The 14,427-nt window shown below is 41.2% G+C and overlaps 1 protein-coding gene across 1 annotated transcript; it reads left to right on the top strand.

The window, feature by feature from the left end:
- Window positions 1–5,168: 5,168 nt before the first annotated feature.
- LOC124259098 (endochitinase A-like) lies at window positions 5,169–12,552 on the top strand. Its single transcript, XM_046693190.1, has 5 exons — window positions 5,169–5,402; window positions 7,675–8,394; window positions 9,823–9,919; window positions 10,599–10,810; window positions 11,364–12,552. Exons 1-5 carry the CDS (start codon window positions 5,342–5,344, stop codon window positions 12,407–12,409), a joined length of 2,136 nt encoding a protein of 711 aa, XP_046549146.1. The 5' UTR covers window positions 5,169–5,341; the 3' UTR covers window positions 12,410–12,552.
- The last annotated feature ends 1,875 nt before the right edge of the window (window positions 12,553–14,427 follow it).

Raw genomic sequence — 14,427 nt, 5'->3', positions numbered from 1 at the left:
CATAGATAAATAAAAACAGAATACTTTTTTTACCCTGAAGCGTATATTACATACCTGTTTCATAAGACGTTACTGAAGGTATTTTGTCAATTCCGAATTTCTCTACATAATGGATGTCATTCGTCTCCTACTTTTCGGTTAATGGTGAATGGTTAAATCTAGCCATTCACTTTCCGAATAATCGACTTCACAATATTAGTACAATGTTCCAGCAATGTCCTGGAGGAGGACATGCGAAACTGGCTTCACACATTGTACTCTAGTGGGGATTCGAACGAGCGAACACTCTAACCACAAAGCTACTCCACCGCCCCACTGTGAAGTTAAATTGCAACTTGTTGTCTGCCGCTTATGTGCAATTGTTAGGTACTCGTTAAGCGGACCAACATTACAAATAGACTGTTCCACTGTTTCGTTTGATATGGAATGTTTAACCCGAGCTATTTAATGTTCCGTCTTTGGTAAGCGTTGGCTAGTTCTGTTCTTGTTCACGTTCTCAAGGCAAATGTAATAACGCTTCTACATAAAATAAGATAATTATTATGTTTTTGATCACGTAGCTCGGTTCATTACGGTGTAAAATTCTCCATAGAAACGTCACTAAATGCACTGACGTAATTGTCCACAAAGTTGTATAGTCTCCTAACGCTGTGCTTAGACAGCGTACAACGAGGAAGTGTGTTAACGCTCACTGTAAACAGTGTTTAAGTTGCTAGTTTATCAGGGCATGCCAGCTTGGTGATGGAGGAACGTTCGCAAGGGAAGGAAGTGGAACATATTGTGACATATATTGTAATAGTGACAGTGAAACATCTATACTATGTCTCCATGCCATGGCATGCAGGTACAACACGCCTTGGAATGTGACTCTGTATGAACATCTACAAGCATATAATGTAAGATACATGTTGGTTTGGTATTTAACGCCGCACACAGCAATATTTCATCTAATATGGCGGTGGTCTGTAAATATTCCTGTGTGGACCAGACAATCCCGTGATGAACATCGACCTACGCAAATGGGGAACAATGACAAGTGTTAACAAAGTCAGCGAACCTGACCAGCCGATCCCCTTAGTCGCTTCTCAGGCATATAGAAGACCAATTCTAACCCGGATCTTCACGGGTCGTAAATTACATGTATTGAAATTAATGAATGACGACATGAATATCGCGACCCTTTCACATCTGACATAATTGTTGAATAAATATGTATAAAGTTATTCATGACACTCCCATATTAATACGTTTATTGATAAGCTGCTTGAAGTCTATTTCAGTAATGTCACCGTGAGTCAATTCAAACGGAGTCATAATCAGCGTTCTAGCTACATCCCAATGTTCGAGGAAACACTGAAGTCATTCAGGTCTCAGAAATTTGTCCCTGTGGCGCAACACAGGAGCATTGGCATGGTGCTGTGGTAATGTAACCGGGCCGAACGGGACCTACAACCAATGGCCATAGGTTCCTGGTGTGCCAAAGGGAGGTAATTCCGCACAGCAAACTGCACCAATAAACTGACGTACGAAAGAAAGTCTATACTTGGTGCTTTGGGGATTATTTTCCACAAAACAATGTAAATATTGCGAAAAGAGTTTTGGTTGTGGCTTTTAAGTCACACACATTGTGCACGTGTTGTCAAAACGCCTGATACCGTTGCCAGTTGTGACGCTGCGAGCACCTCACGTTCCTCGCGCAACGTGGACAATTCCGATGATGGTGACTGGATATTTACATGACCCGCAATGGTTGATTCACCCGGATGCTGACAGGATGCAGTTGTCTCATCACCGAGTTTCTGCTGATGCGGTGACCCAACGCTGTTGACGTCATTGCAAGCAACCGGGTTGAGAATGGAGAATGGTGATGGTCATCTTGCGGGTGGTCAAACTTGACCTGCCAGTTCTGGGACTCTCAGATGTCTGGCCAATCTCGTTGGTGCGAGTACCCAGGCTGATGATGGTCTCCATTGTACAGCTGAACGCCCAGGCAATATGGCTGGTCTAAACCCCATCTGTTACATTCAAATTGCTCGTTGTAACCCCACTACCCGTAATAATGGCATCTTGAGGTATGCCTTTAACAGGAAACAATTTCAATTAACAGTTGTTGTTTTTTGTTTTGTTTTTCCAAGAGTTCATCACTTTTTTGTTTATTCAGCTTCGGTAACCACGGTTTTACATAAACCATACAAGTCCACGTGGTCAGGGACTACTGGTTTATAGCCTTAAACTTTTACCAATTATATTTTCTATTGTAAATCTATCATGAGTGCTTCTACATACATAAACTTTACCTATATATAATTCCAGAGCATATTACAAATCTATAACGAAAAGCTTCATAGAAACTTTGATATTGGTGTAGTGAGACTTTTATATAGAGTATTTTAAATCCAAATTTAAAAACTCAAATATTTACCAATTATAAATTTATTGTAAATCTAACATGAGTGCTTCTAAATACATAAACTTTACTTTTGAATATTTATATATTTCCAGAGCATATTTCAAATCTATAATGAAATGCTTCATAGAAACCTTTTCAATTAACAGTTGTTTCATACTGCTGGCACATAACATGCATGTACGTGTCAATAAAATCATGAGTTTTGGGATATACCAGCATTACATACATACATACATACATACATACATACATACATACATACATACATACATACATACATACATACATACATACATACATACATACATACATACATACATACATACATACATACATACATACATACATACATACATACTAACATTTGTATAGCGCCGATATCCAGCTCAGCTCAGCTGCTCAAAGGCGCTTTGTTTTTCCTTCGTTCACTGGATGTCAATCTCAACGGCACATCGTATTGTCAATCTCAACTCCCTGGGGAGCATACAACTCTTGCAGCCACTAGACGCATTACCAGGTACAAAACTGTAAATCATATCTGTGGTTTTCAGGAACACGTTCACAGTATTCGTGACCTGTAAGTCACTATCAAAACACTTTTGAAAATATTTGTTTTCTGGAAAAAATCCCAAGCACAAGGTGTGTCCTTTCTTTCGTACGTCAGTTTATGTAGAGTGTGGGAAGTCTAAAGACCTTGTTGGTTTAGTAGATTTCGTTGCTGAAACCCCAAAACCCATGAAGGGTCAGTGTTCTATCCCGTCAATGACTCCAACACCAAATAGAAGAACTTGTATGGCATTATCGTCACTACCAAATTGTATCTGTTAAAATGAAAACAATTTCGAAATTTCAATAGGCAGTATCAGTGTGAGCATATTATATTAAATTCATGCACACTATACGTGTATTGTTACGCGTTTCAACTCCACTTTACGAAATCTGCAAAATGCAGATTCATCAAATGACATTATCACTATTATGTGTTTTAAACATATCTTCACGAAATCTGCAAAATGATCAAATAATCACACACGCCTGCAAAATGCAGATTCATCAAATTACCAGTCTCATCGTTATCATATGTTGTTTTTTAACCTTACTTCACGAAATCTGCAAAATGCAGATTCGTCAAATTACCACTCACGTCATTATCATGCTTTTTTTCAACCTTACTTCACGAAATCTGCAAAATGCAGATTCATCAAATTACCAGTCACGTCATTATCATTTGTTGTTTTTCAACATAACTTTACGAAATCTGCAAAATACAGATTCATCAAATGGTCAGCCTCACCATGTTTTTTCTTTAGACATAAATCACTACCAGGATTCCAGTCAATTATGACATGACACATCGTGTTTCATACGTAACTGGCCATGGGGTATTGTATTCCGTTTGTAAAGGTGATTTGAACAGTTTGTTCCATAATGTGAGTATATATTACTATGGACAACAAGGAAAAAGTGTAAACCAGGAGATAAACATGCTCCAGCGAATACGACAAATAACAAGTTTTCCTCATGCAGGTCTATCAGTGGAGGAACGAATTCGCTTATGTTAAATAGTCACATATGTTAGCATGGAAACGTCAAACTGTACCTAGTGTATCTCCAGCGTTATTCAAACAGTTCTAAACCTGAAAGTGTGAAGTATCGTCATCTGACATATCCTGTGCATACCTTTTGTCAGGTGTTGTATGGTCATTTAATCTAACTGTCCACCTCATAAGGTAGCAAGTGTTGTATACATCTCGGGAAGCTGAGAATGAAATTCGAATGCACACTCTATCATGGAATTATTATTGTGTGTGGTGAGGTGAAATTTGGTTTAACGTCGTGCTTGAGAATATTTCGCTCATATGACGACGTGCATGCGTGTGTATGTGTATGTGCGGCTGCTTGTACTAGCCCAGACTTAAGCTGGTTTTATAGTGCTAGCCCACTGAGATACCATGCCGCAGTGAAGCATGGATACCCCACTCAGACACATTTTACTGACTCCGAGCCGACCAGTCCTTGTTGTGCCCATTAATGTCGAGCACCAGGCAGGGACCAACAAGTACCATATTTTAACGTCTTTTGGTATGACGCGGTCGGGGATCGAACCCGCGACCTTCCGCTCTCCGGGCGGACGCTCAAACCACTACACCACGGAGGCGGTCTGTTATTGTGTAGCGCTTTTGTTTTTGTTATTCTGTATCTTCACGCCACTTTAAACTACTTAATCTACTACAATGTCATTTACATGGCTAAGTTTGTGATTGATTGATTGTTGTTAAATAACGCAGCTCCCAGCAATATTCCAGCTATATGGCAGCGGTCTGTAAACAATCGAGTCTGGACCAGACAAGCCAGTGATCAACATCATGAGCATCGATCTACGCAAATGGTGTCAATCAAGTCAGCAAGCCTGACCGCCCGATCCCTTTATTCACCTCTTACGACAAGCATGGGTTACTGAGGACCAATTCTAACCCAGATCTTCACGGGTTTACGTTGTTAAGACTATAGCGGGAGAGTCGACAGTCAAACGAAATGCGGGTTTACCTGGCTACGATAATTTTCAGGTAAAATTAAAGTTTCAGAAAAGGCATGACGCTTTATTCACCATTCCTAAGGGCGTATCCCTAGGTTGAATATATATGTATATATGACGTAAGCATACCCAGCGTATGAATACGTACACATAACAAAGCATTATAAATGTGTGAATCCACGGCAATCCCGAGTTGTGACCAAGGAAGTCATATTTGCCTGGTTTATTGAGGAAAATTATAGCTGTGGCCAACTGATACAACACATAGTACAGTGTCGAATACACTGATATAAACATGAACTAGTTATTTCAGTGAGAAGTAGCTCCGTGTTGGCGTTTGGTCCGACAAACCAGCGAAATTCGTCCATTGGTCTGTACTGTCTGCTCTCGCCGTGATGGCCTCTACACGTGGTTTTCTATGCCTCTATGTTGTGTGTATATGTAGCGGTATTGAAGGTAAGTTGGTTCTTTTGTTTGATAAAGTCTCCCCTTGGTGACATCATCCGCCTTTCATGATTTGATTGCAGGTTGCGGATGGGTTGATGAAAATAGGGTAATGGTATGACTGGGTTCCAGGGTAGTTGTATGAAAATTATGTCAAAGGTATGACCAGGTACTGGGATGGTTTTATACAAATAGTGTAGTTTTATGATTGGGTATGCATTGGAGTAATAGCGAGTGAGAAATGTAGGTTAGTGGGATGGTTACATAATGGAGTAATGGGGAAGTGAGTGAGTGAGTGAGTGAGTGAGGAAGTTTAGTTTTACGTAGCAGTCAGCAATAATCCAGATATATAGTGGCGATTTGTAAATATTCGAGTCTGGACCAGACAATCCAGTGATCAACAGCATGAACATCGATCTAAGCAATTGGGGCACGATGAAGTGTCAACCAAGTCAGCGAGCCTGACCACCCGATCCCGTTAGTCACCTCTTACGACAAGCAAGGGTTGCTGAATGGGGAGATAGGGCTGTAAATCAGTGGGATGGTTACATAATGGAGTATTGGGGACGTGGGGCTGTAAGTCAGTGCGACGGTTACATAATGGAGTAATGGGGAGGTAGAGCTGTAAGTCAGTGGGATGGTTACATAATGGAGGAATGATGAGGTAGAGCTGTAAGTCAGTGGGATGGTTACATCATGGAGTAATAGGGAGGTAGAGCTGTAAGTCAGTGGGATGGTTACATAATGGAGTAATGGGGAGGTAGAGCTGTAAGTCAGTGGGATGGTTACATAATGGAGTAATGGGGAGGTAAAGCTGTAAGTCAGTGGGATGGTTATATAATGAAGTAATGATGAGGTAGAGCTGTAAGTCAGTGGGATGGTTATATAATGGAGTAATGGTGAGGTAGAGCTGTAAGTCAGTGGGATGGTTATATAATGGAGTAATGATGAGGTAGAGCTGTAACTCAGTGGGATGGTTATATAATGGAGTAATGGGAGGTAGAGCTGTAAGTCAGTGGGATGGTTATATAATGGAGTAATGATGAGGTAGAGCTGTAACTCAGTGGGATGGTTACATAATGGAGTAATGGGGAGGTAAAGCTGTAAGTCAGTGGGATGGTTATATAATGGAGTAATGATGAGGTAGAGCTGTAAGTCAGTGGGATGGTTACATAATGGAGTGATGGTGAGGTAGAGCTGTAGATTTGGGGGATCGTTACATAATGGAGTAATGAGGACAAAGGGCTGTAAGTCAGTGGGGTGGTGACTTAATGGAGTAATTTGGAGTAATGGGGATGAGGTAGAGCTGTAGATTACGGGCATTGTTACATAATGTAGTAATGGGGAGGTAGAGCTGTAGGTTAGGGGGTTGGTTACATAATGGAGTAATGGTGAGGTAGAGCTGTAGATTAGTGGGATGGTTACATAATGGAGTAATGGGGAGAAAGTAGAGCTGTAGATTAGGGGGATGGTTTCATAATGGAGTAATGGGAAGTAGAGCTGTAAGTCAGTGGGATTGTTACATAATGGAGTAATGGGAAGTAGAGCTGTAAGTCAGTGGGATTGTTACATAATGGAGTAATGGGGAAGAGTAGAGCTGTAGATTAGGGGTATGGTTTCATAATAGAGAAAAGAAATTGAGAGGTAGAGCTGTTGGTTAGGGGAATGGTTACATAATGGAGTTATAGGGAGGTAGAGCTGTAAGTCAGTGGGATGGTTACATAATGGAGTAATAGGGAGGTAGAGCTGTAAGTCAGTGGGATGGTTACATAATAGAGTAATGGTGAGGAGGTAGAGCTGTAGATTAGGGGGATGGTTACATAATGGAGTAATGTGGAGGTAGAGCTGTAAGTCAGTGGGATGGTTACATAATAGAGTAATGGGGAGGTAGAGCTGTAGATTAGGGGGATCGTAACATAATGGAGTTATTGTTATGTAGAGCTGTAGATGAGGGGGGTGGTTACATAATAGAGTAATGGTTAGGTAAATTCAGGTAAATTTTGAGCTTGCTTCGTTAGTCACCTAAAGTTTCTCATGGAACTTGATTAGGTTTAACCTGGGCTTAATCCGGCCTCTATGTCTTTTTAAATACCATAGAGATGGTGAGTTGGCCGAGTTTTCACGCCGCAGCCATGGTTCGATCCCCACATGGGTACAATGTGTGAAGCCAGTATCTTATATCCCAACGCGATATAGCTGGAATATTGCCCAAGGTGATGTAATATCATATTTACTCGAAAATACTTTAAACTAATCTGATATTCACTTGGTTTTACTTAAACAGCTAGGAGCACAAGCCAGTTGCCAACAGAGAGCACGCAAGTCCCAACTTCACAGGAACCTTTGGTTGGATCATCTGTGTCAAATGGATCGCCTGTAATGACCGAGTCACCTGTGGCAAATGGATCATCTGTAATGCCGGAATCACCTGTGGCAAATGGATCATCTGTTATGACAGCGTCCCCTTTGGCAAATGGATCATCTGTTATGACCGAGTCACCTGTGGCAAATGGATCATCTGTAATGACCGAGTCACCTGTGGCAAATGGATCATCTGTAATGACCGAGTCACCTGTGGCAAATGGATCATCTGTTATGACCGAGTCACCTGTGACAAACGGATCATCTGTTATGACCGAGTCACCTGTGGCAAACGGATCATCTGTTATGACCGAGTCACCTGTGGCAAACGGATCATCTGTTATGACCGAGTCACCTGTGGCAAACGGATCATCTGTTATGACAGATTCATCTGTGTCAACAGGATCGTCAGTGACAACAGAATCATTTCTCACTTCAAACGACACGATGTCATCTGATCACACAGGATCATATACCATGTCCTCCTATTCAAGTAGCCCAATGTCCAGTGATAGATCACCACAACCAGCATCATCATCACCAAACCCGACAACTCAAGCACAACAGACAACCACAGCCACATCTACAACAAGTCCAATGCCAGTACCCCATTCTAGTCCCACAACTGCAGGAGTGACCCCGGGTAAGTGTCCCTCAAAGCAACTCTTGCTGTTACAAACGTTAGGAAGCTGACCTTAGATTCGGACAGAAAATATACTCATGCCAATGATGGTTGTCACCCCCTTCAAATTTTTTAATTGGAGAGGGGGTGTGGGGTGGTGGTGTGAGGTGTGTGTAGAGTTGGGGTTGGGGGGGGTGACAACCATTATTGGCATGAGTATATGATGGCAACAAGTTTGCATTAATTCCTCCCAAACCCTCTTTTTCAATTCAAATTTGACATGAATACCATTCGTAGCCGTTTATGATTGTCACTGACGCCAACAGTCCTAATTACGTGACTGAAAATTGACAGTAGATCATGGACCATAGTCACACTTAAAATATGTCTAAATTCCCTTGTAATATTGTTGTGTGTCCCAATGATTCTTGTATGTACGATGTGTACCCGTATTGTGTGTACCCGCTTCTGATCCTGGAGGGAAGGGGGCGGTGGGGTACCCATTGGTTAAAGCTTCTGACGCCGAAGACTGAGAGGAATATGAGACCATTTCCCGCCGTGATGTTGCTGGAACATTGCTAAAAGCAACCTCTTCATCCTCATCCATAGTCATCCTCATCTTTGGAACATGGTTGAGTTACCTTCGGTATTGTTCTTGTATGAGATATACCCTGTATTGTAAACTGTTCACATCCTAGAGGGAATATACTATAAGCAATATGTATTTGATGCCAGAAGAAGACCAGAAGAAGATGTCACAGTCTCGGCGTTCACACGTCAATTTAAGCAATATATGTTTTTCAGATGATGACAACCATATACCTATATCAACACATATTTCCCGCTTGTGTAAACCACCATTTACAGAACTCTTCGTTCACAGAACCAGCTCCTGTTAACTATGGAATACTGTAAGGGATATCTCGCGATCTCGACCTTTGGAAACAAGATAAAAATGCCAAAAGTGCGAGATTGCGAGAATGCGAGATTTGACAGCATGTACAAATGTCGCATTCTCGCGATCTCGACTTTTGACAAAAAGTGCCATGTACCAAAAACACGAGAATGCGAGATCGCGAGAACGCGAGATTTTTGCCAAATTTCGCGTTCTCGCGATCTCGCACTTTTGGCATTTTTAGCTTGTTTCCAAAGGACGAGATCGCGAGAATGCGAGATCGCGAGAATGTCCCTTACAGTATTCCATAGTTAACAGTCCCCAAGATCCGCATAACTTCCATCGGCAAGCGATCTCTCCGACAAGCAGTTCCATGTCTATGGAACTGTGGATCAATGTATATTTTGTTGTATAATATCCTCTGATGTTATTGTAGCGCCATGAACCTGCGTGGATAAAGGGGCATTATTAATGTCCATTATTATTATGATATTATATTTGATTACATTATTTACATTGATGACTGATACTGATGTTTGTTGTGTTTACTGTAGGTCCCGCTGACACAAGCTATTTCAACATTGTTGTCTCTGTCGCGATCATCGGCGGTGTGCTGGCATTCTTAACCATAGCCACAATCTGTATATACGTGTAAGTACACTCACCATCAGGCCATTGCTACGAGTCAGTGAATTTAGCTTTACGCCGCTTTTAGCAATATTCCAGCAATATCACGGCTGGGGACGCCACAAATGGGCTTCACACATTATACCCATGTGGGGAATCGAACTCGAGTATTCGGCGTATCGAGCGAACGCTTTAACCACTGGGCTACCCCCGCTGCTTATTGCTGCTTGTAAGAAGACGCATATACAACGAAGTATCGCACAGAGACAGCATATACTTTGATTCATGTCAGATGAATAACGAAATATTGCTGAATATGTTATCTACTAATGTATTGTTGAATACCGTTATAATACTGCAACTGCCAAACCCACTTCCAAACCCTTCCAGATGACATTTGCTCCTTACTGTAACCCAGGGTACTGACAACTAATAGATAGCTTCGTTCGGGTGGTGTACACTTAAGATATATTTTTCGCCCATTGTCGTCCCTTGAATCTGGACAAGATTTCCTCATGAATAAGTTACTGAGAGTGAGTGAGTGAGTTTATTTTTACACCGCCTTTAGCAATTTTCCAGCAACTTCACGGCGGGAGACACCCGAAATATAGGCTTGACAAGTTGTACCCATGTGCAGAATCGAACCCGGTGAATGGTTTAACCACTAGGCTACCCAAGGCTAAAGCTTTCCTTTGTCTTTCAGCTGTTTCTTGCAGCCAAGGAAGAAACAGTCTGCATCTCTTGAAGAAAAGGCCACAACGAAGAAGAAGAAAAAGAGGAAAAAGACTAGCCTTCGGGAGGCCGATGTTAGTGAGCTTATTGTTGCTATCGATAAACAGTCGAAGCCACTGGAAATGGATAGCTTTGACAATAACAGCTCTGACGGAGACACGGAAACGGTACAGGTTCACAAAGGTAGATATTTAAACTTTCATCATTACCAAAACCGAGCGAGAAGCACGCTTGTTTCGATCACTATTTCAGTTATAACACGACAATTTCTCTTTGTGGTGACGACCTCAACATAAAAGATATTTGTGTAAACCGCGTCCCTACTTATTGTTTACTTATCGTTATGGTAACGAAACAAAGATCATAATTGTGGCAAATCAGGCACACATATAAAGGGGCACTACTCTGGGCGGTATTGATGGACTTTCTCAGTTCCCATCAAAAGTATTTAAGGAAGAAAGAACATATATCTTAAGTAAAATTATTTCTTTTTTCTAATTACACATAACCAGTAACAGTTACTGCAATAAAAACCAACACCGTGATATGAGTTTATGCATGTATTTAAATGGGTTTTATAATTTCTCAGTAAATACAATATATTATGGTTCTATGTGACACCACGTTCTCTCGTTTAGGAATGAATAATCATTGCCTGGTCAAGGTATGTTTTGAATTGAAGGTAAATGAGCTTGCTTTAAACTTAAATTTGACCTGTACAATAAACGTTTTTCAGAAAATACCGAGATGCAAAATGGCGTGGAGCACCGCAGGGACCCTGAAGCTGGAGGCGGTACTCAGCCCAGCAAGAAGATGGATTCCGGTGACACAAATAACGTGAGGATTTCTATACATCGTGAACTCTTGGAGATGACCAAACGGAGAAGCATCAAACAGGAGTCCGGGGAGACAAACAGACAGATGAGTACCTTTGGCAAGGCAGGGGGCCTTGACAGATCAGCATCGACCGTCTCGAGCATATCCCTACAAGGAATTACGGGCGTCGGAGGACAAGGAATTACGGATAACCCATGGGACAAGGCTGGAGGAGGTCAACAAGACGTTGGAGGAAATACTACTAAGGAACTCGTTCGACAAGATGCCATTTCTTCTGATCTTAGTGCTGAAAATGCTGTTCCAGAGCCTCGTCATTCTGAGGCAGAATTGAAGGCAGACAGTCAACAAGAAGTGGGTGGTACTAAGCAACTGGTGCGACAAAACTCGGTCACTGAAGACAGTGTGTCAGAAGGTAGTCGTTCTGAATCTGAAACGAAAGCTGACACGCAGCAGGAAGACGGTGACACGAATGACCAAAAGTCAATTTCGTCCACCGACGATAATAAGCCAGAGGATGGTCATTCTGAATCTGAACTGCATTCAGACAGTCAAGACGATGAAGGTCAAACGAAGCAACTGGCAAGCCAAACTGCCAATGACTTTGTTCCTGATACTGAAGACAGTGTCGCAGAGTCGGACCCTGAAATGCAAGCAGTCAACAATGCAGGAAGCGGACATGTTCAAGAACCTGATAACAGTGGAACTAAAAATCACGGGCTTGGTCAACCTAAATATTCCGAGGAGAGTTACAGCCAAGCCTATGAGTGTGAAGTTTACGAAGAGGATGATCTTGAAAGTGTTGATGAGGGTGGGCAGTTAGCTGATGGTGATATGCAGATGGATCCTGATGATGGTAGAGGACAAAGACACATTGATATTGATGCAATGATACGGGAACGTGTTGGCGATGGTTTGAGCAATATCATTATGTCAACACGACTCTAGGTTAAAGGAAGGATTGGTTGTTTGATTTGTTGTTAGACTCAACTGCTTTACTTGTGATGTGCCACCATCGAGATATTATAAACCCAACGACGTCCAAACAATGACCAGACGATACATTTAAGGATTTGTTGTCAACGACACCAGAAGTAGTTTTAAGGAATATTGTGCATGCTCTGTACGACTGAGGTATCAGATAATGACAACAACCTTTCCATTAAATTGATTCTGATGGGTCTCATACGTTGAACCCGGTTATGATATATTGTCCGTTTGGCTCAAAAGCGGACCGATGAATTGCAATCTAACTCGAAAACTTATAAACATAAAATACTCAATGAAATACTGATCATAATGAAAAAGTCAGACCAACTCTGAGAGGTGTTTGCAGAATTTATGTCCTAAAAATAAAAAAGTTGTTTAACAAACTATCATTAAAATATCGACACAGTTCACTATTTGTTACGAGGGAGGAGTGCAGAGAAAGGGACAGCCGGGTGTGCGAGAAAGGATGGAGACGGCACAGCACAGGTTAATGAATCAATAACTTTGTCGACACTTGTGCACGTGCTTCTCTAACACCTGGCTGTCCCTTTCTCTGCACTCCTCCCTCGTAACAAATAGTGAACTGTGTCAATATTTTAATGATCGTTTGTTAAACAACTTTTTGAATTTTAGGACATAAATTCTGCAAACAAATCACAGAGTTGGTCTGATATTTTGATTATGATCAGCGTTTCATTGATTATCATATGTTTATTAGTTTTTGAGTTAGATTGCAATTTTGAGCCAAACGCACTATAGGGATGGATGGCCCAGTCCTGATCCAATTCTGAATAATACGTACTTACTTTCCCCAATCATAATCCGATTCTTAATACATGTAATACGGTTTGACTTTTCCTAGTCACAATAGAATTCTCAATAATACTTTCTGACTTTTCCCAATCATAATCCAGTTTTTAAAAATATTCAACCGCAATCATATCGTATATATCTCCTCCAATTCCTCTTTGATATCTAATGTATGCATGTTCTGCTGATCTTTTTTCCGCCTAACATACTGCATGGTTATTGGTGCAAGGTATGTTTGATTCCACACTGTATGAGGGCTATATACATTACACCCATCATGATATCAGTTGCCTTGTCCAGATGCTAGAGGTGTGACGAAATGCAATGGAGCGGGTCACGTAGTCTGCCATCAGTATTGATAATACCCAGTCATTCAACAAACAGTCATCAAACTGCATCATTCACGATAGCATATATGTGCATTTTGTGGGCGTTTCTCCCGTCTCAAATAAAACCCGCATCACAATAGTGTAAACAAAATCGATATCTTCTTTATTCACAATATCACCATGTATTTTCAATACCATGTACAGCTTTTGTGGGGTACTTGTATGTACAACTGCTTTATTGCACATTTCAATGAATTATGGCTATCATGTACTTCCTTATATGTCAAGTCATGAGATTCACTCCTTGGTATATATGTTATATATATAAATGTTTGTGTATGAGAGAGAGGAAGAGAGATAGAGAGAGAGAGAGAGAGAGAGAGAGAGAGAGAGAGAGAGAGAGAGAGAGAGAGAGAGAGAGAGAGAGAGAGAGAGAGAGAGAGAAAGAGAGAGACTGTGCATATGTGTATCTATGAGCGTGTGCGTACGTAGGTACGCGCGCACGTACGTGTGTGAAATTGATTCTCTGATATTATTACATCACTGTTATTTCGGGCGACAATTGTAGTGTCCTCAAGAACAAATTTTTGTGGCAATCCCCAAAGGGTTGTACTTTGTAATTGAAAATGAAAACTACAGACAGATGGACAGACATAATGGCGAAATTTGGGGAAATTATATAGTGACAGGAATAAATTGATGTTTGTTTTCTGTATAACGCTGGCATACAACAATGTCCAGTGAACGGTACAATGCTGGGACAAAGAGTAAAACAAACTTGCAATTTCGAGCAAAAATTCACATAAAATCATCTTTGGAGACCTGTGTGTTTAAAGA

This window comes from Haliotis rubra, unplaced genomic scaffold (genome assembly GCF_003918875.1).
Source record: "Haliotis rubra isolate DU_JTF1 unplaced genomic scaffold, ASM391887v1 Scf71, whole genome shotgun sequence".
NCBI classification, from domain to species: Eukaryota; Metazoa; Mollusca; class Gastropoda; order Lepetellida; family Haliotidae; genus Haliotis; species Haliotis rubra.
The sequence above is the reverse complement of the archived record's forward strand: the minus strand, read 5'-3'. Positions and strand labels throughout refer to the sequence as shown.